This window comes from Dermochelys coriacea, chromosome 5, assembly GCF_009764565.3.
Source record: "Dermochelys coriacea isolate rDerCor1 chromosome 5, rDerCor1.pri.v4, whole genome shotgun sequence".
Taxonomy (NCBI): domain Eukaryota; kingdom Metazoa; phylum Chordata; order Testudines; family Dermochelyidae; genus Dermochelys; species Dermochelys coriacea.
This window is the reverse complement of record NC_050072.1, coordinates 131005520-131033477: the sequence shown is the minus strand read 5'-3', so window position 1 is coordinate 131033477 and position 27958 is coordinate 131005520. Positions and strand designations below refer to the sequence as shown.

Genomic DNA, 27958 nt, shown 5'->3' with positions numbered 1-27958 from the left:
TGATCTTGTCTTGTAACCCAGAGTATATTTAGGATATTTTCATTTGGTATTAATATAAACAATATCAAATATGTCACATCTGCATGTTCCATGCTCATTATAGGGCTTGATTCAGCTCTCCCTAAAGTCAAATAGTGGGTCATGATTTTTAAATCTAGCCTATTAGACACAGTATTAGAAAAATATAAGTAATTATGTATCCTGAGTAACAAATAGCTGATTCCTATTACAATACTTCAAAAATTAGATATAACTATCCCAGCATAAGACACTTTAGAAAACATGCATACTAAGGCAAGAAATAGGTTGTCCTTAAGTTATTGGTGATTGTGACTTGATACTTTATATAACTATGTGGAAAAACATTTTCTTTATTGTTTTCCCTCATTCATTTTATCCTGATGTCACCTTAAACATTTAAAAGCAACTACTGTGAAATAAATAATGGGAATAAAAGTTATAAACCTTAGCAACTGATCCTCCAGGCCAGATCTGGTTACAGTGAAATTGATTATAGTAACTTTAATACACACCTGTAGAATAAACACAACAAATGACAAAAATTATTTCTACGTAGGTTAAGACAATAAAATCAGGGGTTTCGTTAAGAATAATAATGGCACCCACAGTGAAGGTAGAGGTATGGCTGAGAAGTCTTTTCCAATCTAAACTTTAATTTACAGCTGTTCACAACTTACTCAAAAATTTCCATTTGGGCTGAAATTTTCACATGGTTGGTTTATGTCTAAAAGTGATTTTTGGGGAATTTGATCATACTTTTGGAGGGATGAGAGGATGAAATAAAAGTATGTTTTTCACTTTGCACAATAACTGTTCTTATAATTATTTCCAGTGGCATAACTCACAAAAGGCTGAAACTATTGTGACAAAGCTCGACAAAGCTTGCCTCCGTGGGTCCCGCGTTTCCTGGCAGATTTTGGTAGCCTCACTGTGACCTTCCACGTAACCCTTCTTTCTCTAGAGACAAGGGTCACAGTCTACTGAGCCATTTTCATCATAAGCCAGCAAGGGAGGTGAGGAGAAGTTATCCTTCCTTGCACAGTCTCTGTTGTCTCCCAGTCTCAGTGATTAAACAGGGGGCAAAGGTGGAGGGGGGGCCCGGGCCTTCCCTCTACTCTGGGCTCCAGCCCAGGGACCCTAATAGTATCAGCTATGGTAGCTGATCTTTTAGAAACATGACATGTACAATTCCCTGGGCTACTTCCCCCACAGTAGCCCTCACTTCCTCAAGCTCCACTTCACCCTTACCTCAGGGACTCCTTCCTTGTGCCTGATACGGTGTTTACGACTCAGCCTCTCCAACAGTGCAACTTCCTCCCACAGCTCCTGACATGCACACCCACCTGACTAACTGGGAGGCTTTTAACTAGTTTCAGCCACCCCGATTGGCTTCAGGTGTCCCAATCAACCTAGCCTTCTCCCTGCCTTCTGGAAAGTTCTTAATTGGCCCCAGGTGTCTTAATTGACCTGGAGCAGCTGCCATTTCACTTATCCTGGTACCAGGGATTTGTTTAGCCTGGAGCTAATATATCTATCTCCCACTACTCTTCCATAGCCATCTGGCCTTGCCGCGTCACATATCCGCCCCCTCTGCTCAACACCATAGAGTTGGGTAACTTGGGACGCCAGACAGTATATTCGTGACAGACCATCAGCGTAGCCATAGTGGCATCCATCCGTGCCGTATGCACAACTGGAATGGTTGGAGGGATAAGAACCACCTGGTGACCCTTGCATTCTTTTCCTTATTCCGCTGCATCCACTGGAGAGGTGCATGGTCCGTCATAAGAGTAAATCGCCGGCCTAAGAGGTAATAACGCAGTATCTCCATAGCCCATTTGACAGCAAGGCATTCTCTCTTGACTACTGCATATTTCTGTTCTCTTGGGAAAAGCTTTCTGCTTAGGTAGAGGACTGGGTGTTCCTCTTCTCCCACTATTTGCGACAGAACTGTTCCAAACCCCACCTTGGAAGCGTCTGTTTGTAAAACAAATTCCCTGTTGAAGTCCGGGGCTATGAGTACGGGCTCATTACAGAGGGCCGACCGAAGGTCTGTAAATGCCTCCCCTGCTGCGTCTGTCCACTTTACCATGTCTGGATCTCGGGCCTTCACCAGGTCCGTTAGGGGACTTGCCCTAGTGGCAAAGTGGGGAATAAACCGTCGGTAGTAGCCTACCATGCCTAGGAACGCACGGACCTGCTTCTTTCGGGTCAGCCGGGGCCAGTTTTGAATTGCCTCTAGCTTATTCGTTTGGGGCTTCACTATGCCCCTTCCCACAATATATCCTATAGGTACTTAGCCTCTGCTAGCCCTATGGCGCATTTAGCGGGATTAGCAGTGAGGCCAGCCCGCCTTAAGGTGCGCAGTACTGCCTCAACTTCCTCCAAGTGCGTTCCCCAGTCTGGCATATGGATGACGACATCATCTAGGTATGCAGCTGCATAACTAGTATGGGGGCACAGCAGCTTATCCATGAGGCGCTGGAATGTGGCTGGGGCCCCATGTAGCCCAAAAGGGAGGACGGTGTACTGGAATAGCCCATCCGGGGTGGAGAATGCTGTCTTTTCTTTAGCTTCTTTGGTATTCTGAACCTCCAATATGGGACACAACAAAATGGTTGAGCCCTGAGGCATGACTCAGTCCTGGTGATGCTGTGCAGCAGGAGCCAACCTCTCTTTGTCAGAACCGTCGATAAGTCCATGAATGTTTTCACATACAGTAGCATGGCCATGTTGGACTCTACTGTGCTACATTCACTCATGGAATGAAAGGACATGGGTTTTATTTCTTTTCACCTGTTTTAATACTTTAATTATAAAAGATACCAGCTGAGAGTTGGGAAGGTCTGTAATAATGTGGGCCAACAGAATTTGATAATGTCCTTCTAGTAATATTGATTATGTTTTGTATAACGTGAATTTAGAATGCTGCATCATACCTCTGGAAGGTAGTGTGGATTTGGTAGTTTAGTTGTCATGTACAACCTAAAGTTTCTGTCATAATCAATGTCAGAATCTCCAAGGCGAATAAGCATTCTTCCACCAGAAACAAAGGTCTGCTTCAAAAGAACAGGCTCCAGTGCAGGGTCCAAGATTTCCTTCAGCTTTAGAAAAAAAACAGATTAAGGTATTTTGTACATGTAACTGGTAACTGAAATACTTCATTACTAAAATGCAAAATTAAATTAACACTCTCCACTCTATGCAAGGAGAAGAATAATTAATTATTTGTATTACTGTATTGGCTAAATAAATTTGTTAGTCTCTGAGGTGCCTCAAGGATGCCTCATTGTTTTTGTAGTGGCTAGGAGCATAGTTGGACCAGGACTCCATTGTGATAGGTGCTGAACAAAAAGATGGTCCCAATGATATTCTTCTGTTCACTTATTACTCTCTGCCTTCCTAGTTTTTGTTATAAGATATGGCTGGATTTTCAAAGGAGCCTAACAGAGTTATGTGCCCAAATCCCATGGATATTAAACACACTTCAAATTATGTGTTGTTTTTTAAACCAGAGAAAGCCTACATGTTTTACTGCAGAACTATCTAAGAGCACAAATCAGTGATGTAACAGAATTTAGACAGTGTTAAAGCAAACACACAGAGATAGAAGAAAATATTCTTTACTTACATGAGAACTGAAAGTACAAAAGTAGGCCCTGATCCTACCACGATTTAAACACATGCATAACTTCATGCACATGAATAGTCACACTGAAGTCAATGGGCTACTCAGGTACATACAGTTATGTACATGTGAAGGTCTCTGTAGGATTTGGGCCTAATTTTTTTTTCGGGTCGCAAAATTCCAAACTCACTGTACATAATTTGCATATGTTCACCACGTTTCATTATGGTACATTAGGAAAAAAAAAAGCACGAGACATTTAAAAAATAGTCATGTCTCTTTAGAAACAGAATGGTAATGAAAACATTATTTTCAAAACTTGATCAAAATATGGGAAGGACCCATATACCCCCGCTTCCTAAGACTTAATGGGCTCAATCCTGGAGAATGCTGAGCACTCTAAACCAATCCTGTATTACACTTAAGTTTAACTGTAGGCACATGCTTTAAGTGTTTTGCTGGAGAGTGCTCAGCACCTGACAGGGTTGTGTCCAATAATTGGATTCTCTTGCCAACTCTCACTACCCTTTATTATCTGTATTATGGGCCCAGGTGCCCCATTCTTCCTATATCTCTGAGTGGTTACAGTCAAGACAGAAAATCATCATACTATGGGAACCAGAAACAGTAAACTGGGCAGAATTATTGTCCTAATTCAACAGAAGACTTCAAAGTGTGCTTACTATTCTATTTAGCAAAATAGTTAAGCACATAATCAAATTCTCTGCTGAGATGCATATAGCATTCAGTCACAGGAAAATGCAAGGATGACATCTGTCCCTTAATTTAGAGGATATGACTATTTTTTCGTAGTTGACATGAAGATATGGGGGTTCCATTGGATCAGTGTTTGTTTCTGGATGATCAGATAGCAAGGATGGGCAAGAGTGCTTTTTTCATGTAGACTCACTGAGAAGAATAAGACTTTTTTTTTTGGACATGGATCTCAGTACATTTATTCACGCCTTTGTCACTTCCAGATCTGCTGACTTTCAGAGCAAGGTGCAGGGCGCCTATGTGTTCACCTTGCACTTTTCTGAAAGGAATGGTTGAGTGTATCTCGGGAATTCTTGGATTGGGTATGGGACTTTTTGTTTACATTTGTTTATATGCAAACAAAGCCATGTTTTCTATTATCCATTAGCTACTGGACATATTATGGTGTTGCTGATTCTTTTTTTTTTTTTTTTTTTTTTTTTTTAAAACGAGCATACAGATTTTTAAGAGGCACATTTATAAAAAGTAAGAAAATAAATCAAAATAAAGAAATACATTTGAATTTTCGAGTGAGTCATGAAACATCAGATCCTAGTGCCATATATATCATGCCAATGAATACAACATTGAATTTTTACCTCAGCTATTGAAAACTGACAAACGTACAATACACTGGTGGAAATTCACGTATGCATATCTTTTTCTTTCCTGCAGTTACTGATCCTGATGGCTACTCAAATCAGAACCTTGGTCTCGAGTCAACGTGTACTGACTGCTTAAAGTCACAGCTTTGGGCCAGAGGAACTAGGAATAGCTTCTTGGACATGCCTATGGGATTCAAGAAATATCTGTCTGTGGGCCAAATGAAAATATTATAACTGAGGCTTAATATAACATGAAGTCTGATGGCACCTTAAAGACTAACAGATTTATTTGGGCATAAGCTTTCGTGGGTAAAAACCTCACTTCAGATGCATGGAGTGACGATTACAGATGCAGGCATAAAAATACTGACACATGAAGAGAAGGGAGTTACCTTACAAGCGTTTGATACCGTGTCCCATGAGGAATTATTAGTTAAATTGGAAAAGTTGGGGATCAATATGAACATCAAAAGATGGATAAGGAATTGGTTAAAGGGGAGACTACAACGGGTCCTACTGAAAGGCAAACTGTCAGGTTGGAGGGAGGTTACCAGTGGACTTCCTCAGGGATCAGTTTTGGGACCAATCTTATTGAATCTTTTTATTACTGACCTTGGCACCAAAAGTGGGAGTGTGCTAATAAAATTTGCGGATGATACAAAGCTGGGAGGAATTGCTAATTTAGAGAAGGATCGGGAGGTTATACATGAGGATCTGGATGACCTTGTAAACTGGAGTAATAGTAATAGGATGAAATTGAATAGTGAGAAGTGCAAGGTTATGCATTTAAGGATTAATAACAAGAATTTTAGTTATAAGCTGGGGACGCATCAATTAGAAGTAACAGAAGAGGAGAAGGACCTTGGAGTATTGGTTGATCATAGGATGACTATTAGCTGCCAATGTGATACGGCTGTGAAAAAAGCTAATGCGGTTTTGGGATGCATCAGGAGAGGTATTTCCAGTAGGGATAAGGAGGTTTTAGTACCATTTATACAAGGCACTGGTGAGACCTCACCTGGAATACCGTGTGCAGTTCTGGTCTCTCATGTTTAAAAAGGATGAATTCAAACTGGAGCAGGTACAGAGAATGTACTAGGATGATCCGAGGAATGGAAAACTTGTCTTATGAAAGGAGACTTAAGGAGCTTGGCTTGTTTAGCCTAACTAAAAGAAGGTTGAGGGGAGATATGATGGCTCTCTATAAATATATCAGAGGGATAAATACCGGAGATGAAGAGGATTTATTTAAGCTCAGCACCAATGTGGACACAAGAACAAATGGGTATAAACTGGCCACCAGGAAGTTTAGACTTGAAATTACACGAAGGTTTCTAACCATCAGAGGAGTGAAGTTTTGGAATAGCCTTCCAAGGGAAGCAGTGGGGGCAAAAGATCTATCTGGCTTTAAGATTCTACTCAATAAGTTTATGGAGGAGATGGTATGATGGGATAATGGGATTTTGGTAAGTAATTGATCTTTAAATATTCAGGGTAAATAGGCCGAATCTCCTGAGATGGGATATTAGATGGATGGGATCTGAGTTACCCAGGAAAGAATTTTCTGTAGTATCTGGCTGGTGAATCTTGCCCATATGCTCAGGGTTTAGCTGATCGCCATATTTGGGGTCAGGAAGGAATTTTCCTCCAGGGCAGATTGGAAGAGACCCTGGAGGTTTTTCGCCTTCCTCTGTAGCATGGGGCATGGGTCACTTGAGGGAGGATTCTCTGCTCCCTGAAGTCTTTAAACCATGATTTGAGGACTTCAATAGCTCAGACATAGGTGAGGTTCTTCGTAGGAGTGGGTGGGTGAGATTCTGTGGCCTGCGTTGTGCAGGAAGTCGGACTAGATGATCAGAATGTTCCCTTCTGATCTTAGTATCTATGAATCTATAAGTGGAGAACCAGTGTTGACAGGGCCAATTCAGTCAGGGTGGATGGAGTCCACTCCTAATAATTGATGAGGAGGTGTCAATTCCAGGAGAGGCAAAATTGCTTTTGTAGTCAGCCAGCCACTCCCAGTCCCTATTCAAGCCCAAATTAAGGGTGTTAAATTTGCAAATGAATTTTAGTTCTTTTATTTTAGTTATTCTTTTATTCTCTACGTAAAAGAATAAATGGACACAAATCAGACATCAGGAATGGTAACATACAAAAGCCAGTGGGAGAACACTTCAATCTTCCTGGACATTCTATACCAGATTTAAACGTAGCTATACTTGAACAAAAAAACTTCAGAAACAGACTTCAAAGAGAAACTGCAGAACTAAAATTAATTTGCAAATTTAACATGATTAATTTGGACCACTGGACTCCTTGTTGTTTTTGTGGATACAGACGAACACGGCTACCCCTTGATACTTGAGGCTTAATATATCCATGAACAATAATTGTATGTGCTGCTGTCACTTTCAAAGAAATTGCTGGGTAACTCACAAATTGGACAGTTATTCTTGCTAAATAAACTACAGTTCTGTGACACCACTGTCATGATACATGGGCTATCGCCACAGACACTTTGTCATGGGTGATTTCAGTGCTTGTGAAAGGGGGAAAAAAAGTGTGTTTGAGCCAGGCCTAGTAACAAATCTATAGCAAGTCTGAAGTTTAAAAATTAACTCAGTATTGAATTATTCAAGCACAATAAAATCTTACACTTACGGGAGGGATATTTTACTCAAAAAGTTCTGAGTTTAAACTCACTGAATCCTGCTAGGGCATAATCAACTCTGAGTGGGCAGAATGGCAGTATTATATGATCATTTCCTTTCTGTTATTAATAATTTCCATTAGTCCTTTATTCAGTACTAATCCCTCTGCAATGGCACCTTAGGCAGCTGAGCTCATTGCCTAGCAACCTATTCACTCGGTCATGCCCCGGTCATGTACTCCCAAATCTATACAAATAATTTCTCAAACAAGGTTAATTGGCAGTAAAATTCTAACTTCAACTTCACTTAGGTCTGAATGAATTTTGAAACATGCACCCAGATAAAACATGCCATTCAGTTACGTATGTATTTTTTGTTGTGTGACAGGCTAGTGAAGATGTTAATCAAGGAAAATAATTTTAAAAGGTAACAATTTTCCCATCCTGCATCCTAACATGTATACTGGACCTTTACTCAGGAATGTGGCAAGTAGTAAGATTCTCAGATGCATCCGATGAAGTGAGCTGTAGCTTATGAAAGCTTATGTTCAAATAAATTTGTTAGTCTCTAAGGTGCCACAAGTACTCCTTTTCTTTTTTGCGAATACAGACTAATGGCTGCTACTCTGAAAACTGTAAATAAGAAGCAGGCAGCAGTATCTCCCATCAATGCAAACAAACTCATTTGTCTTAGCGATTGGACTTGTAGGCTCTAAAGTTTTATGCTGTTTTGTTTTTAAGTGGAGTTATGTAACCAAAAAAATCTGCATTTGTAAGTTACGCTTTCATGATAAAGAGATTGCACTTCAGTACTTGTATGAGATGAACTGAAAAATACGACACCTCTACCCCGCTATAATGCGATCTGATATAACGCGAATTCGGATATAATACAGTAAAGCATTTCCCCTCCTCCCCCCTCCCTCCCAGGCTTGCGCAAGCCTGGGAGGGAGGGGGGAGAAGCGGAGCGGCGGTGTGCTCAGGGGAGGAGGTGGAGCGGAGGTGAGCTGGGTGGGGAGCGTGGGGAGGGCCGCAGCAAGTAACCGGGGTGGGGAGGGGGGTGCAGAGGAACCGATCCCTGCCTCAGCTCACCTCCACTCTGCCTCCTCCCCCGAGCACGCCGCCGCTCCGCTTCTCACACATCCCTCCCAGGCTTGCCGTGCCAAACAGCTAATTCGCCGCAAGACTTGGGGGGCGGGGGGAAAAGAAGCGGAGCGGCGGTGGTACACTCAGGGGAAGAGGCAGAGTGGAGGTGAGCTGGGACAGGGGGGCTGGGCGGGGAGCTGCACTGGGTGCTCTGCCACCCACCAATTTTTCTCCGAGGTTGCTCCAGCCCCAGAGCACCCACAGAGTAGGCGCCTATGGTGGCAGCATGTCTGGCTCTGACACACTGCTCTGAGTGGTGTGTTAAGGGGGACGGGATGGGTTTGGGGGATTGGATAAGGGGCAGAGGGTCTTGGGGTGCAGTCAGGGGACAGGGAGCAGGGGGGTTGGATGGGTCGGGGGTTCTGAAGGGTCAGTCAGGGGGCAGGAAATAGGTGGGGATCGGATGGGGGCGGGGCCAGGCTGTTTTGGGAGGCACTGCCTTCCCTACCCGCATTATATTGGGGTAAGACCGTGTTATATTGGGGAAGAGGTGTATTTCTTTTATTGTTTTTACAGTACATATATTTGTAATAAAAATAATAATATAAAAGTGAGCACTGTGCACTGTGTTCTGCATTGTAATTGAAATCAATATTGAAAATGTAGAAAAATATCGAAAAATATTTAATAAATTTCAATTGGTATTCTTTTGTTATAAGTGCGATTAATTTTTTTAATTGAGATTAATTTTTTTGAGCGTGAGTTAACTGCGATTGATAGCCCTAGTTACTTACTTATATAGTAAATGGTGTTCTTCAAGATGTGTCGTTTGCATACATATTCCACTGTTGGTGTGAGCACATCCACTGCGCATCCTCACACTAGCAACTGAGGGCATAAAGTGTGTGTGTGTGTGGGGGGGGCTACCTCAACCAAAAACCAGTTCTTTTGCCACTTACAGAGCCGGATGTCAAAGACTCTGAGTAGCGGGGGTGGGGGTTGGGTCATAGAATATGTATACAGACAACACATCTGGAATAACACCAGTTACTGTGCAGGCAAGTAACCATTTCTACTTCTAATGATGAGCTGTATACATATATTTTATTGCTGATGACCTTCCCCCCACCCTCCACAAGCAGTGACCCTTGCTGGAGGTGGGTACCAGGAGTCGTGTGATTGCAGCGCAATTCTGCCAAATTTTGCATGGTGTCTGAAAGTCTGTACAATTGTGTACTGCTCAGTGAACGTGTGGATGAAGGACCAGGCTGCTGCCTTACAAATGTCCTGAGAGCGGCCATCACAGTGGACCAAGCTCTCATCAAATGAACCATTATTTTGTCAGTTAGAGTCTTTCCAATCACTTGATAACAAAGTTTGATACATGTGGAAATCCAGTTAAAGACTGTTTGTGCTGAGACAGCTTCACCTTTGCTCCTTTTCTCTATATGCTACAAACAGTTTAGGAGACTTTCTGAAGTGCGCATTTCTGTCAAGATAGAACAAAGAACTCTGTTTACATCCAATGAATGCAGCTTTTGCTCTGCTTTACATGCTCTGCATGTGGCTTAGGGAAAACAACAGCAATGTGAATAGATTTAATTGAAATTCTGGAGCCACCTTTGGTAAAAACTTAGGTTGAGATTTCATAGAAATTTTATCCTTATGAAAGACAGTATAAGGTGGTTTGGCTAACAATGCTTGTAATTCAACAGCTCTCCTGGCTGATGTTATTGCCACTGAGAAGGCCACTTTCACAGAAGGATGAAATAAAGATCAAGTGGCCAGTGCCCTTCAGACATCCAGAGAATGCGGTCTTGTCTCTTCATCTGAGGCATGTGGTTTTGGAAACAATACCAGTAAATGGATGCTTTGACTCTTATGGAACTTGGGTCCACCATGCATGCTTTCAGCTAGAAAGGCCACTTTCATAGTCAGATGGGCCACAGAGCATGTGGCTTGAGGTTCAAAGGGAGGTCTGCTGAGAGATGAAAGAACAAAACTGAGGTCCCACTGGGGTGCAAACTTCACCAGTGGTGGAAACGGTCTAAGAAAGCCCCTTCAAAAATCTAGTTTGACAGGATGAATGAAGATCGTGTGGTTATCAACAGGAGGATGAAAAGCGCTGATTGTTGCTAAATGAACCTGAAGAGAACTAAATGAGACATCCAAAGACTTATGGGTAAATATTTCAGGATAGCAGAGAACCCAGCAGATTCTGGCGATAACGCATTGTTGAGCCCAAGAGGAGAAACACCTCCTTTTAGCTGAATAACATATCCTAGTAGAGTCTTTCCTTCTGTGGTTAAGGATGGATTGCATCACTCCTGGAACACAAGCGCTCTTACATCCAGTGACCATCCAAATACCAGGCTGCAGTGGTTCCAGATTGCGTGCTTGAAAGTGCCCTTATGTTGTGTTAGAAGGTCCAGAAATGGGCAGACATTTATGGGCAGCTGAGCTGAGAGCTTCAGTAGATCTTTTGACAGAACAAGGAGTAATGGTCTCAAGTTGTAGTGGGGAAGGTTTAGGTTGGATATTAGGAAAATCTTTTTCACTATGAGGGTGGAGAAGCACTGGAATGTGTTACCTAGGGAGGTGGTAGAATCTCCTTCCGTTGAGGTTTTTAAGGTCAGGCTTGACTAAGCCCTGGCTGGGATGATTTAGTTGGGGATTGGTCCTACTTTGAGCAGGGGGTTGGACTAGATGACGACCTCCTGAGATCCCTTCCAACCCTGATATTCTATGATTCTATGATCTGTAAACCTTAACTGTCTTGGCCAGTTAGGCACAATGAGGATGACTTGAGCTCTGTCTTAATGGATTTTCCATGGGGCCTGTAGTATTAATGGAATGGGAGGGAAAGCATACCTCAGGTGATCCTTCTGTGATAGCTGGAGTGTATCTCCCTTTGAGCCATTGCCTATGGCTGCTCTGAGGCAGTATAGAGGAAGTTTCTTGTTCACATGTGAGGCAAAAAGGTCCCAGGACAGCATTGCCCATTGGGTGTAGACCTTGTTTAGAACTGAATTGTGAATCTCCCATTTGTGGTCCATGGAAAAATCTGCTGAAACTGTCCACTAGGGAGTTCTGCACCCCTAGTAAACATGCTGCTGAAAGGGTTATGTGATGGTGGTTGCACCAGTTACAGATGTTAACTGACGCTATACAAAAAGGAAGGGATCTCATTCCCCACTACTTGTTTATACAGAAGACAGTTGTTATGTTGTCCTTATAGTTATGTTGATATTATTTCAACATTGGGATTGGATGAGTGGAAGGAATGCATTACAGACGTGATGGACTACCCTCAGATCTAGTAAATTGATATGCATTCTGGACTACCAAAGGGTCCAGTTGCCTTGTGCCATATGACCACCTGTATGAACTCTGACTTATACCATGTGGTGATAAGAAAGAACTGGAGAGGTGTTGGTCCACACCATCCCTTACACACTCAGTTCGGAGCATGAGGACAGTTATGGCGCATGTGAGGATCAACGGACTCTGCTGACTAAAAAATTACAAACTCAGGTGCATGGGGCACACATGTATCCATGCATATAGGGACCATCACTCGAAGAAGTGTGTTTCTGACATCTCATGTCTGTCTAACCATCAAGTCAAGCTCAACATGGTGGCTAAAACCATCTTTCTGAATCTTTTTCCACAAGCCCTCTGCCCTATCTCCTTTTTTGTTCACTGTGGGCAACACCATCCTCCTGTCACTCAGGCCCATAACCTGGCCGCCATCTTCAAATGGTCCTCTCTCTATGTCATCATATACAGGTTATATATACAGGTTATATTTCAATCTTTCAGATTCTTTCTGCAGCACATCTCTAAGATATGGCCTTTCCTATGCATCCATACAACTAAGACCCTCATTCAGGCTCTCATCATCTCACATCTTGATTACTGCAACATCCTTTTCTTTGGCCTTGACAAATGCAAATCTTGTCCTGCTCATATCTATTCAGAAGGATGCCACAAATATCATTTTCCTAGCGTGTCACTTTGCCTATGTCACCCCACTCTTTGTATTCCTCCACTGGCTTCTCTCTCTATCACATCAAACACAAGCTGTTTGCTTTCACTTTCGAGGGCCTTTACAGCCTATCCCCACCTGACTTATCACTCATTCTCTGTCAAGATGTTGACTCACACCTCCGATTGGCTCATGTTACCAGCCTCCATTGCCCACTTGTTAAATTCTTAAAAAAGCACCTTCATGCTTTCTCTCATGATGCCTTGGGAGGAGTTCCCCTTAAATATCCATAGAGCCACCTCATTTATCCTCCTTCAAATTTCTCCTTAAAACCCTCAGATTCAAATTTCCATAGGGAATGACTTAAAAATTTTGCATTCAGCCTATTGAACAACAGACTTGTACTACATCCATAATCCTGAAGCCTGGCTCAGCTACACAGAACCCTAGAAAAAGGAGTTGTGTGAAACTCTGGGGATCCCATGACCCCAGGAACTACTGTGCTCACCCCAAACATATATTAAAGCAACCTCAGGAATTCCCCTCTGCCAAGGGAATCCCAATTTGGCCACTTAGAATCATAGGACTGGAAGGGCCCTTGAGAGGTCATCTAGTCCAGTCCCCTGCCTCATGGCAGGACTAAGTATTATCTAGACCATCCCTGACAGGTGTTTGTCTAACCTGCTCTTAAAAATCTCCAATGATGGAGATTCCACAATCTCCCTATGCAACTTATTCCAGTGCTTAACCACCCTGACAGTTAGGAAATTTTGCCTAATGTCCAACCTAAACTTCCCTTGCTGCAATTTAAGCCCATTGCTTCTTGTCCTGTCCTCAGAGGTTAAGAAGAACATTTTTTTCTCCCTTCTCCTTGTAACAACCTTTTATGTGCTTGAAAACTGTTATGTCCCCTCTCAGTCTTCTCTTTTCTAGACTAAGCAAACTCAATTTTTTCAATCTTCCCTCATCGGTCATGTTTTCTAGACCTCTCATCATTTTTGTCGCTCTTCTCTGGACTTTCTCCAATTTCTCCACACCCTTCCTGAAATGTGGCACTCAGAACTGGTCACAATACTCCAGTTGAGGCCTAATCAGGATGAAGTAGAGCAAAAGAATTACTTCTTGCTTACAACACTCCTGCTAATACATCCCAGAAGGATGTTTGCTTTTTTTTTTGCAACGGTGTTACAGTGTTGACTCATATTTAGCTTGTGGTCCACTATGACCCCCAGATCCCTTTCTGCAGTACTCCTTCCTAGGCAGTCATTTCCCATTTTGTATGTGTGCAACTGATTCTTCCTTCTTAAGTGGAGTACTTTGCATTTGTCCTCATTGAATTTTATCCTATTTACTTCAGACCATTTCTCTTAGGCCAAATTTAAGACTGCTTTGCACTGCAAGAGCACAATAGGATGGAAAATCTGGCCCTCTCTCTCTCTTCCAGGGATAACAAATAACATAGAATCATAGAATATCAGCATTGGAAGGGACCTCAGGAGGTCATCTAGTCCAACCCCCTGCTCAAAGCAGGATCAATCCCCAATTAAATCATCCCAGCCAGAGCTTTGTCAAGCCTGACCTTAAAAACTTCTAAGGAAGGAGATTCCACCACCTCCCTAGGTAACGCATTCCAGTGCTTCACCATCCTCCTAGTGAAAAAGGTTTTCCTAATATCCAACCTAAACTTCCCCCACTGCAACTTGAGACCATTACTCCTCGTTCTGTCATCTGCTACCACTGAGAACAGTCTAGATCCATCCTCTTTGGAACCCACTTTCAGGTAGTTGAAAGCAGCTATCAAATCCCCCCACATTCTTCTCTTCCACGGACTAAACAATCCCAGTTCCCTCAGCCTCTCCTCATAAGTCATGCGTTCCAGTCCCCTAATCATTTTTGTTGCCCTCCGCTGGATGCTTTCCAGTTTTTTCACATCCTTCTTGTAGTGTGGGGCCCAAAACTGGACACAGTACTCCAGATGAGGCCTCACCAATGTCGAATAGAGGGGAACGATTATGTCCCTCGATCTACTGGCAATGCCCCTACTTATACAGCCCAAAATGCCATTGGTCTGTTTCATTGATGTGATGTTTGTACACCAAGCCATTTAGAAATACGAAATTACAAAAAGTGTTAGTAGATTTTTCAGAAAGTAAGAACACTTTTTTCAAATGTTTCAAAAACATATTGTCCGATTAAAAAGTCTCCTCTGGCTACGTACCACCCACATGAAAATTCAAACGGGAGGCAGGTTTCTCAAGAAAAAAAACAAAGCAAAAACCTGTGACTCTATAATGTATATTTTAGATTATAGAATGAATTTCTCCTGGAGCTTTTTTGTTAATTAAAGAGAGCTTTTGTTTTGCTTTATGAATAACCATATTTACTGAACAGGCCTTTATATCTTTATTTTAGCTAACATTTCTCTGGAAAAAATAATATACCTAAAATGTAGGAAATGTTCTGGGATTTTGTCGCCAGAAAAAACTGAAGTTCGTAGACAAAAATTTTGATTACGATGTTCCTACTAATTCCAACATATGTAAAGAGATAGAAATACAATGTTAGTAATTTAAGTTTATCGATAAAAGATACATACCTCTTCTAGAAGAACAGGTAAACCCAATCTAATAGCATTCTCAAGAGTACGCAAGAAACCAAAGTCTGTAAGCTTAATTATCTTTAAACCAGATTTTGTTTCTTTGTTTCTTATCCACCGATTTGCCTGTATAGGAAATCAGAGTAATCACTAAGGTTGGCTACATTTCATATTTGACCAAAAGGTTAATTAGCACATTTCCCTCAATATTCAGAAGTGCAATTCTTAATACCACTGCTTTGATCAGGAAAAGTAAATTAATTGTACTAACTCTTTATTCCTGAGAAGCATCACCAGAAAATAAGGTTTTTGCTTGTCTCTGTAATATCTATGGCTTTTACACTGCACAGTGTGATATTCAACTATGCTGGTACTGCTAGTATTTTATTGGCCTTTATAGGTCCAGATTGTGCCATTCAAGGCATAGAATCATTTTGGGGAGTAGTATAAGGCAGCACCACACCAAGAGAAACTCTAAGAGCGACTGTATATCAGAGGGCCAGCTTCCAGTGGGATTATACACACTGTGTGGTGCAGATTACTCTTCCTGGTGCACCCAAGGCTGGTGTGAAGAAGGGGTTTGGCCTCCCATTCATCCCCTTTAGGATGAGTTGTGCACTAGGAAGGAGCAATTCTTGTGCTCATCTGACCCACCCATACTTCTCCTGGCCCATTCAGTCAGCTGCCCCTCTCCTCCAACAAGGATACCAAACCATGAAGAGAGACCTGTATGTCGTCTTGGGAAGAAGAAAGGATTGAGTGCAGGGTTGAGTGAAGAAGGAAGGAATACCCACACAGACATAATTGGACCCTAAAATAATTAATAGTAGATTTATACTTGTAATGGTTTAAATGTAAAAAATTAAATTGAAAAAGTTTTTTCATTCTAAATTCTTTCATTGTGTTCACCTACCTCTTCCAATAATCACACTTTAGGGAAAAGGAGTGAACAATGCAGGGAATTGTTCTAACAAAATTGGCTGTTGTTCAGTGGTCATTTAGCACTAGGTCAATTAAGGGGATTCAGAAAACCACAAAAATGTGTGGTGAAAGTTATAGCACAAAATAAACACCAGTTGTGAGGCAGATATATGCAGTTTTTCTTTCCTCTTTTTTAAGTTAAATAATAATAATAGTCTTCACAGTCTTTCATTTTACAAAACTCCTTTCATAGCTTTAACCATCTTTGAGAGTCATCCCTGGGCTTTAAGGAAAACTGGACATAATCCTTTTTTTCCTTTGTTATCAATACAGTTTATAGTTTTCGTATTGTGGAGGGTTTTTATATCACACATTTTTCACAATCATTTCCAAGTTATTTATAGTTAGAAACCTCTATTCATTATTTTAAACCTATTCCAATTTTGATTGGAATGAGAATGTTAAACTAGAATCCATGCAATACCTGAAACACTATTGTGTTTTTTATTTTTCATCACAGGTCTCATTGAAAATGTATGGGCCAGATCCTCAGCTGGCATTAGTCACCATACCACTACTGAAGTATGTTGATTTGCACAATATGAGGATCTGGCCCCAAGCCAACAAAGAAAAAGGTGTCAGTGTTAGAAATGTCTGGTACAAAAACTTACGGAGGAGCTGAATTTTTGGAAAGGGAGCGGCATCAGTACAGTTTACAATCAGTGCTCACCTGATCCTGAGGGTCAATCATCAGTGGCCAGCGTCGCCCTCGAGTCACAAGAATCCCATTCTCGGTAGACACATAGTCACGTGGTAACCCATCTGTGTTCCACTGGCGAATTTCATAGGGATCTCCCAAAATGTTTATAAGACTGAAGTCTGGATTGATAGGAATCTCTAGATTCTGACATTTCTTGATCCAGCAATCTATCAGCTGGGATAGAGAGAGATTAGTTGTAAAAAGAGATTCATAGGAGATTATATTACTTAATGGGAATTGTAACTGTTGGACACTAGTTGGTAGTAATTAAAAGTTATCATCATTGGATGGCTGCTTGATTGCTTAGGAGGTGACAAGTGAGAGTCTTTAGTTCATTTCAAATACACAGGGGTCCTAGTCTTGTACTAATAATAATCCTACACCCTTCACAATTCTCACTAATGGCTGAATATGTATTAAAACTGAACTCTGGACAGCAAGCCTGAGGATCATTAATGCAGTTGTGGGGGAATGCTTAGATGACACTGTCAATATTGTACCTGTTCAGAGGCTAAAGCAATTCTACAGTGATGCCAGTTTGGTATTTTTCACAAGCACCACATTATGGAGGAAAAAAAGAAAAGGGAGATTATTTTTACTCACCAGTTGCCTATAAAGTGCTGTAAAAGCCCCATAATAGGCAACACAGGCAGCTGCTATGAAAACATTCCCTATGATGTTTGAAATCTCATCTTCAAAATTCCTGATGCTCTCTTCCCACCGAACTTGTTCATCTCCTAATGCAGCTGTCAGCTTTCCAGCTCTAGTGAGGCGAGCTTGGGTAAGTGCCATGGTCTTTGCTAAACAGTTATAAAATTATTGGACTGTGATTAGTATTAAAAAGTAAATTTTTCCTAATAATCTTTTCCCTTACTTTCTATTTTAGTCTCCCTCTGCCCCTACCCTTTCTTCTAGCCTTAACTTCCACAGCGGCTTCTGAGCAAACTTCTTTTTGGCCTATTGATTGGGTACTTCAGGACAGACTATGGTCCATGAAAAACATGTCCTGACCTCACTAAACTCCCAGCACACCCTCTTCAAATCATCCTGCTGTGATATCATCATCACCTACTATTGGAATCCGGTTGCTCCAGTTGAAGCTGCCTGAAGGAATAGTCACAAGCCTAACTGTTGTCAGCAGATGTAGCGTCTCCTTACCACAGTACTGTGTGACCAAAGAAGCACTGGGGAGACAGAGTGCTGCTAAATCATGTGTTTGACCCCTTCAATGGAGTCCTACCGATGTGCATATTAATTTGCATACCACTGTGTTTATATTGTATATAGTATGAGACTGACTGGGTCAGGTTTAGCTAGTTTTCCCTGGTCCAGCTAGCTGTATAATGCAGGAATGAAAGTGAAAGACTAATTTAACTGTTTAACGACTTCAAGAGAAATCACTTACCAAGGCTCTCTTTTTCTTCAAGGCTTCTTTCATACTGGTCTTGTAATGCCTGTATCTGATCCTCCACCTGTTTTAATTTCCTTTGCTTGTCGCGTAGGGTAATCATAGTAGCATCAAGCTCAGCCTAAGAATGTGAGGAAACATTTAGGCCATGGCTTTCAAACCTGGTAGCCTGATTTTTAGAAGAGCTGAAGCCAATGGAAGTAGCAGGTACAGGGGACTTGAGAAAAATCAGTTCATTTATTCAGGTGCCTACATATGAATAAGGAGTTTTTTTGAAAAAGTAGCTTTAAACCAGAACATTTTTGTCCTATTAATAAAATGGCATTTTCATAATGAGTGCCTCCATCATTTTTCTAGGGAGTAGGGTATGAAACCGTCAGACACTCTAGTCTCTGCTGTAACCAGCTTGGCTGAACATTGACACAGGACCAATGGCTGGGGAAAGTCTCCTTTGGGCCACAGCTCTTTGAAAATTCATCCCTAGATGACTTGGGTTTAGTCAGTCTTGGAAGAACTAGGTGAGAATGTCATGTACAACAGTGGTTCTCAAAGCTGGTCAGCCGCTTGTTCAGGGAAAGCCCCTGGCGGGCCGGACCAGTTTATTTACCTGCCATGTCTGCAGGTTCGGCCGATCACGAGTCCCACTGGCCGCGGTTCGCTGCTCCAGGCCAATGGGGGCTGCGGGAAGGGTGGCCAGCATGTCCCTTGGCCCGTGCTGCTTCCTGAAGCCCCCATTGGCCTGGGGAGGTGAACCGCGGCCAGTCAGAGCCGCGATCGGCGGAACCTGCGGAGGCTGCAGGTAAACAAATCGGTCCGGCCTGCCAGGGACTTTCCCTGAACAAGCAGCGGACCGGCTTTGAGAACCACTGATGTACAATACCTGATTGCCCCATGTGCTGATTCTAACCCACAAATGGAGTGCCCATATGATGCTTAATTCAGCACTTTAGACATTGGCAGCCGGTATCAAGTGGAGTGCCCCAAGGGTCGGTCCTCAGGCTGGTTTTGTTCAATATCTTCATTAATGATCTGGAGGATGTCTGCAAGTCTGCAGATGACACTAAACTGGGAGGAGAGGCAGATAAGCTGGAGGGTAGGGATAAGATACAGAGGGACCTAGACGAATTAGAGGATTGGGCCAAAAGAAATCTGATGAGGTTCAACAAGGACAAGTGCAGAGTCCTGCACTTAGGACGGAAGAATCCCATGCACTGCTACAGACTAGGGACCTAATAGCTAGGCAGCAGTTCTGTAGAAAAGGACCTAGGGGTTACAGTGGACGAGAAGTTGGATATGAGTCAACAGTGTGCCGTTGTTGCCAAGAAGGCCAATGGCATTTTGGGATGTATAAGTAGGGGCATTGCCAGCAGATCGAGGGACGTGATTGTTCCCCTCTATTCGACGTTGGTGAGGCCTCATCTGGAGTACTGTGTCCAGTTTTGGGCCCCACACTACAAGAAGGATGTGGAAAAATTGGAAAGTATCCAGCAGAGGGCAACAAAAATGATTAGGAGACTGGAGCTCATGACTTATGAGGAGAGGCTGAGGAACTGGGATTGTTTAGTCTGCGGAAAAGAAGAATGAGGGGAGATTTGATAACTGCTTTCAACTACCTGAAAGGGGGTTCCAAAGAGGATGGATCTAGACTGTTCTCAGTGGTAGCAGATGACAGAACGAGGAGTGATGGTCTCAAGTTGCAGTGGGAAAGGTTTAGGTTGGATATTAGGAAAAAAATTTTCACTAGGAGGGTGGTGAAGCACTGGAATGTGTTACCTAGGGAGATGGTACAATCTCCTTCCTTTGAAGTTTTTAAGGTCAGGCTTGAAAAAGATTTAGTTGGGGATTAGGTCCTGCTTTGAGCAGTGGATTGGACTAGATGACCTCCTGAGGTCCCTTCCAACCCTGATATTCTATGATTCTATGATTAGGGAGAGGATACGTCATCCTTGGAACTAGAAGTAGCTTCTGTAGCAGGGCAGGACAGCAGCCCAGGAGGCTACTTTCTGCTGGATTTGACCCAAAGAATTAAAAGAACAATTCTGGATGAAAAAAATTCTATTACTTAGATCAGAAGCTTCTTGAAGCAGGAACTGATTTTTCGTCTGTGTACAACACCCAGCACTGTGGGTCCTGATCCATGACTGGGACTTCTAGGTGTTACCATGGTAAAAAAAAAATTAACAATATCATCAAAGTTACCATTCTAACAAATAAAAGACATTAGAGACATAAACACACACCTGTGCAGCATTTAACTTTTGCCTCTTTGGCTCAACTTCTTTGACGACTCTAGAATATAAATCCATGGCTCTAACCCACATGCACATAGACCTACAGGCCCTGGACACCTTCTCTACTTTTTCAGGCACAAAATCTGGGTTATTTATATATTTCTGAAGCTTTAACAATATTTGAGGCTTTATATTTTCTTTATCATATTCCAAAAGTTTTTTGAGGAAATTGGAATCTCCAAGGAGCTGTTTTGCTGCTGCCCAGTCAGGCCTGAAAGAAAATAACAGTAACAGAATTTGAGACAGACATGCCCTGAGAACATGATCTTAAATAACAAATTTGCACTTTTCAGACCACTTTCTCTTGCTTTATACAGTGTTTTGAAGAGCTTGACCAAAACCAGTGCTTAATAAAAACATAGCAACAGCATTTACATTTCTATATCACATGTAATTAATATAAAAGTGCTATAGACTAGATCTCCTCTGTAGGACACATCTAAGCAAAGGGCTAGGCCTCCGAATGAAGGCTAAGAAGTGCTATTACAAGTAGACTATAGCTCTGCTCCTCCAAATTGGCACTTGAGAGACTAATGCTTTGTGAAAGTGTGAATTGAACTACAGGTAGCACCTCTGTGGATTTCAAATAATCCAGAGACAAAGATAGGCTGCTAAACCTGCTACTTTTCAAGTAGAATGGGCCCTATTAGGCTTTCTGACTCTGAAATTCCAGCCAAGTCACAACAGGTATGAATCTGTACTTTAATCTCCTGAGACAATCTTTTAACCAAAGAGTTGGGCCTTTGTTCTCTCTCCAGCAACTATGTGAATTTCCTATATGGTTTAGTCCTGTCAAAGTAATAAACTGTTTTCACATTGAAATCATGGAAGCTAGTCTTCTCTGGTACACAAGCTTGTAAAAAACTGGATTGGCTCACATGAAAATCCAAAGCTACCTTAGTCAAAAATTTTGGATGTGGTCCTTATGGAGAATCCACAACCAACTTGGAGTTCAGAGAACCAGATCCTCAGCTGGTGAGAATCAATGTAGCTTCTTTGAGGTCACTGGACCTATGCCAATTTACACCAACTGAAGATCTGGCCAAGAGACTTTTGTACTAATATATCCGTTAGGAAACACTCATCAGCAAAAGATGATAAGAAGACCAGTCTCTTAATGGTTAAAAAAAGCAGCCTCCAAGAGCTCAGTGAGAAATTCTCAAAGTAGAAGTGAGAGGAGGCTTAGTAAAAAGTAACTCAATCTCAAATTAAACAACACATTTGGTTTATTTAAAGAAAAACTACTTCATTTATAGTCAAAATTTAAAAATCCATATAGTTGAGAGTAAAAAACTCAATGGTACTTATGCTTTAAGTAAAAAATACTCCAATATTCTGTAAAAAGGGAGAATTTGACTTGTGGAATGTTCAGTTCTTAAAATGTTGCTTGTTTACCATAACAGATATTTTAGCATCATTATCTAAAATATGGCTTTTCATTGTTTTGTTTTGTTATATCTTATTGATGTAATAAATCTCTACATCCTCTTTGGATGTTAATTGCTCCATTGCTTGAAGCATACCACAACTTTATGCTTCAAGAAAATAGAATTTGACCTAAGCACATCAAAGCTGACAAGTTTTATCATTAGGGATTTTGGAAACTCAAAATAATTGCATTTATCAAAGACACAAAGTATGTCATGCAAAATTAAATGTAATCCTATAATTTAGTCTTCCTTTCTTCCCCTCATTAAGAACTGGTTTCAGAGAATATAAGTAGTCTGTTACTATAAATTAGCGATGGACCTAAGACACAACATCTGGAACGGCTTCTGAAACTTTGAAAAAGTTCAAGAAGTTTGACATGCGGTTTTAGTCCAGCCCACTATAGAGAATGAGACCAGTTATGAACTACAGATGCCAATGTAGATGTGAACTTCCTCAAAGTTCAGGGGTATTTTTATTATATTATCACCACATCATGGTGGACGATGATACCATTTTTCTGAGAAAAGCGTAGAAGGTGTTTTGCGTGAGAGACCCACAAAGCAAAGCTAAGCAGTTGTGACTACAGCTGTCAAAGAGACAGTTTGATTCAACCAAAGATATTCTCCACATTAGTGTACTCTTCCTATTAAAATGTGAATTTACTGTAGAAGTAGGTATCATTATACAAAACATTTCACTAATGAAGAGCTGGGGGGGAATGGGGGAGAATAAAAGAAAAAACAAAGAAAAAGATGAACAAATAATGGATTAAAATAAATTAAAACAAAATACTATATAGCTCTGAATGGCTTACTTTGCATTTAAAAGAATGGAGATAGCTTCCATTACAGTCATGACAAGATCCGGAGGCTTGGTAAAAACTCTAATTTCAGATATATCTGCTTTATCCAAAGAGTCAAGAGCTTTGTTTGCAGCCTCTAAAGCTGGGAGAGCTTCATTCAGATCCCGCTGAGCATCATCCGCAATTGCCTGAGTCTCTTCCGCTTTCACTTTTGCAATAGCTTCATCTTCTTGAACAACACGGCGAACCTCAAAATTAAACATGCAGTGAAATATTTTCAAAACACAACAGAGATTTAAATGGGTTAACTTGTTCTGTCTTATTTCTTTAAGGGGTTTGCTTAACACTCACGTCTGCATTTTTGGTTTTATACATAAAGTATGCAAAATAGAATTATAGAGGAGCTTCACCAGTCCTGACACACACAGAAAGTTATTAATTGGTGAAAGATACTAAAATCCCTTCACTTTTGAAGAGCAATGGCCAAGGATCTGCAAGGACAGATCAAATCCTGTAGGCCTCAGGCTCTGTCCTATCACTGGCAGCGTAGCTGGCTACACTATTGGCCTCACCTCAGCAGCTGTAACCCCTAAAATGTGTGTCACAGAGTGCACAAGCGATGTTAACGCTTCTTGGAGCAGCATTAACTAAAGTGGAAAATGTCTGCATAAACTCTGCTGCATCCACAGAGGAAACGTTTGTACTGGTAGAAACTACACTATAGAAAAGCAGGACACAGTCTAACTGCCTTTATCTTCTGGCAATCCCTGTCAAGGCTCAGTTCTGCGCTTTTAGGCCCTTGTGCTCCCCAGTATGTCACATAAAGGAGGAGAGCATAGAGCCCATCACTTCATCTATGAATTATTGAGCAGTAACACGTTATCTCATAAATATTACAAGATAATTCTTTGTACCTGATCAGCATTTTCTTGATCCACTGCTAATTTTTCCATCAAAGCCTCAACATCCACCGATTTCTCTACAAGGACAGGCTCTAAAGCGGAGAGATCTAATTTCATTTTATCTACAAGCAGGTTCGTCTCTAATAGTTTGGATAAGCCATTCTTCACGCGATCCCGAGCCTGAAGCATAATAAAAACATTTCACATATCTAATTACTTTTTCCCAAACTCTGACTCCAAAAAGTACAACTGTACTTTTTCCAAACACTGTACTTCCAAAAAGTTCTAACATGATAAAAATATAAACTTATGCACAAATATATTTTAACACGCTGTAATGTAAGTTTTATACCAGTTGTAAATTATGTTATAAATAATTTGTATAATACATTTATTTTAAGGGTGGCTGTAATAAAAAATTTATGTTATTATGGATGTAATAATATTTATACAGATATAAAAGAAAAACCATCTAAATTGGCATACATGATAAGGCTTATCAAACAGAAGCTGCCAGATATTTAGGCTCAACATTGATTTTTGTTAAATAAAACATTTTAAAAATCTGAATATTATTGCAACCTTTTGATGCAATGTTTGTTTTTCTTTGGTTTTGCTTTAATCATTGTGCTGCAATGTTTGTACCCCAAGTGTCTTGTCTTAGGACAAGAGATGGGGGAAGTGAAATGACTCATATTTTTTCATTATCCATGTGAATGAAGTGCAAAATGGTAACAAAAAGCACCAACAGTACAAAGTAAATTGGACTTTAAAAATTCCTTGTTTTAATACTCAGTACTTGGAAAAGGAAAATTGGACTGGTTTACTACAAAAGAATTACAAGCCATTTGACATATGGTAAAACCTGAAGCTGCTGCACTATGAAGGAAAAGCAATACAAAAATCTGAAGGGAAGGAAGACACACTTTTAAGTACTCCTTTTCTTTTTGCGAATACAGACTAACATGGCTGCTACTCTGAAACTTCTCAGACACAATAAGCAGAGATTTTTGTTTAATAAAATTAAACCTACTGAAACGAACTGCTTCCTTTTTTCCCCCAGCATGGACAAGTAGAGATTGATTAATTCTAAATACGAAGTGGGTGTTGTGTAATATCGTCGCCGCAGCTCAGCATAATATCGATCTGCCATTTCAGTCGCACTCATATGGATATCTACACACATTACTGAAACTTTCTCTTTCAACTCGTCACTTCCAAGATCAACATTCAAGAAAAATGTCCTTGATACAGAAAGAAGTGCTTCTCTGGGCCACTGCAAAAGGGAAAAAGATTATCTGAACAACAGTCATTCACTTCATCACGGTCAAAGTCAACATTTGTGGTGAAATATGGTAAATTCTCAATACAAACTAGATGTTTTCTCTGGACCATTGCAGAAAGAGTACATTATAGTTAAAAAACCTTATCAAATGGCCTTATGAATTCCACAAGCCCACTGCTATTGAAACTGTCCAGCCCTTGATGAGACGTTTCTGGATAAGACTTGGGGGCTAGGGTGGATTTAATGGTTCCTACAAGCCATGTAGATGTTGAACCCCATCACATGGCAAAGCAAAGGTCTGCAAGCTGACAGAAATCATGTCAGTGATCCTCTTGTGTGTCTCCTCAGAAGGTCACCTAGATCCTCAGCTTTCTCTGTTTGGCCTGCTGCACCAGGACTGAGGAGAGGGGACCAAACTGAGATCAGCATCTTGTCTCGTTTAGGGAGCAAAGCCCTGGAAATCTGAGTCCCCTAAAGGACAATAAAGAGTCGGGGGGGCGGAGGGTGATTGTTGGCTTCTGCTCCCATATCTGCTTTTAAAGTGAGGACTGCAAAGAATAAAGCAGGATTGCTGAACTGCTTTGTCTGCATCACTGGAGGCAGAGAATCTGGTCAACGAACGAAAGGATGTCAATTCTTGGAGCCTGTGGACAAGTCTGAGCTGCCTCTGGTTTTGTCAAATGTCTCACACTGAAGGAGAGGCCAGGATCCAATATGTTATCATCAGCTGAGTAGAAACCACAATCAATTATTCGAGATATTCTAGTTAATAAGAATCTTGGAATTACCTATCATTGAAAAATAACACAAAGGCTACATAATCCCAGATGAAATTCAGGAGGCTAGATTTTTACTTGATTTTTTATAACATAGAATATATAATAGCAATGTTTATTACTGAGACATCTCAAAGTTATTACTCTGTTGATCTTAGTTAGTACGACCTGCACAAACCAATCAGTAGTACAGCAATTCACAAGGGATGGAAACATCCGACATCGCGCTCGGAAAGCTTCACCTACAGGACTCATACAGAGAACGATATGCAGCTTCTGACGAACTCGGTTAATGAAGTATTGAAATACCTGTTTAAAAAGAACACAGCGTACAGGAAAAATAAAGGAGATGACAATGAGGCTGTTTACTCCAAGGCATCGGACGAAGTGAGCTGTAGCTCACGAAAGCTTATGCTCAAATAAATTTGTTAGTCTCTAAGGTGCCACAAGTACTCCTTTTCTTAGTACAGTCATGTACTCCAGGGAACAATCCTGCTTTCGCTGAATGATCTAACGGGCCATTTCCATCTCTAACCTCTATAGCTAGTCTCAGAAATTCTCTATGAACAGCTGAATTCTTTTCTCCAAGGGTGGAATATGAATATTTTGTCCACACGTGACAGAGCAGAAGTACTTATTAAAAGTCCTGGAAATTGATCTTCCTGAGTGTAAACAAAATGTAATGTTCTCCTCTTTTCACATTAGATACATTAGATAAATAAGAGACAGATAAAAGGCATGTGTTAGCATGTCTATACTTAATTCTTTGAAAATAAGAATTTTAGTAACATCTATTTACAATGTTATCTGATACAATAAACTAATATTTGCAATACTTCTCCTACCTCATCTCTGTTCCCCTCTGCTATGCCTGCCTCTTTAGCTTTGGGTCTTGTAGATGCCAGAACCTGTTCCAATTCATCTTTTTCAAATAAATTAGGTACTTCCCCAGAATTGAGAATATTGTTGATGTCTTCTAAGAACTCCTCCACAACAATCTACAGATAAGATTTTATAAATATTAGATGTCAAATGAATTAATGTGTGACCTCTGTAAGTGCAAGTATGAAGAAAACAATCAGGAAAATAAAAATAACAGTGCTGTATTCATAAGCTATAAAAATTGTAAGAAAAAACTGTTTTTAACTGAAAAATGTATTTCAAATATTTAAAAGGTAAGGTTTTCAAAAGATACCATTAAAATATTACCTAGGAAAACAAAACAGGTCTTCCCCATTCGTTTTCTCCCCTATGTCCAGAAGTTTTTACAAATGTGTGGCCTCTAATCTGATTCACACACACTGTTCAGTGTGATCATTGATGGCAGTCTTTCAAAGTTCCCGATATTATCTGTAGGATCTTGTCATTTGGTCAAGTTTATTGTGCTCATGGTCACTTTGATATTAGTCAGTTTTGTGTTAACTCTTCAAACTGAGGGCCAATATTTTCATCTGCCAACCCAACCACCAGAAGAAGCTGCTTCTGAACATGTAAATAGCCTTTTTCTCCCTCTGTACCTCACAACACAGCCCTTCCTGTTTTACGGTTAATCAGTGCTCCTACTTCTTTCTTCTCACCCGCAGCCTGATCTCCGGACATGGCCTACCTCCTAAAGGACAGCCCTCAATGGGGGAAGCTGCTTGGTCCCCACTCTGTTCTCTGTCCCTTGTTCCCAGGACCCCCTTGCCTTCCCTCAGGCTGCATATGCATGAGCACCCAGACTCCGTGCACTCTGAGGCCACCGAGTCCGAGTCAGCCCCCAAACTTTTCTGCAATAAGGAGCTGGAGCCAGAGCTACTGCCACAGGAGGAATTAACTGAATTAACAGCATGCAGACTGGGTGTTTCTGCACTCGCAGACCTCGGGAGGGTGGGGGTAGGGCCTGGGAACAAGAGCCAGAGATCAGAGTGAGGAACAAGCAGCTGCCCTGCAGAGAGGAGTAATGGCAGGGCTCCCGGCTCAGTGCAGCTGGGGGAGGAATGACCCGTGGCATCCCGGTGGCCAAGAACCACCTCCCATCTGGCAAATTTACTCCCTGCTCTGGGCAAGCTC

The 27958-nt window shown here is 41.2% G+C and overlaps 1 protein-coding gene across 1 annotated transcript in view; it reads right to left on the bottom strand.

The window, feature by feature from the left end:
- Positions 1-27958, bottom strand: part of DNAH6 (dynein axonemal heavy chain 6) — a 190118-nt gene that overhangs the window by 64426 nt on the left and 97734 nt on the right. Inside the window, exons 47-58 of the mRNA XM_043514942.1 lie at positions 26752-26904; positions 26075-26215; positions 24879-25121; positions 23858-24025; positions 22956-23191; positions 20660-20921; positions 18417-18540; positions 17615-17811; positions 16982-17185; positions 15331-15456; positions 2961-3125; positions 466-533 (exon numbers count right to left, since the gene is read on the bottom strand). Coding sequence (XP_043370877.1) covers positions 466-533; positions 2961-3125; positions 15331-15456; positions 16982-17185; positions 17615-17811; positions 18417-18540; positions 20660-20921; positions 22956-23191; positions 23858-24025; positions 24879-25121; positions 26075-26215; positions 26752-26904 — 2087 coding nt within the window. The remainder of the gene's footprint in view (positions 1-465; positions 534-2960; positions 3126-15330; positions 15457-16981; positions 17186-17614; positions 17812-18416; positions 18541-20659; positions 20922-22955; positions 23192-23857; positions 24026-24878; positions 25122-26074; positions 26216-26751; positions 26905-27958) is intronic.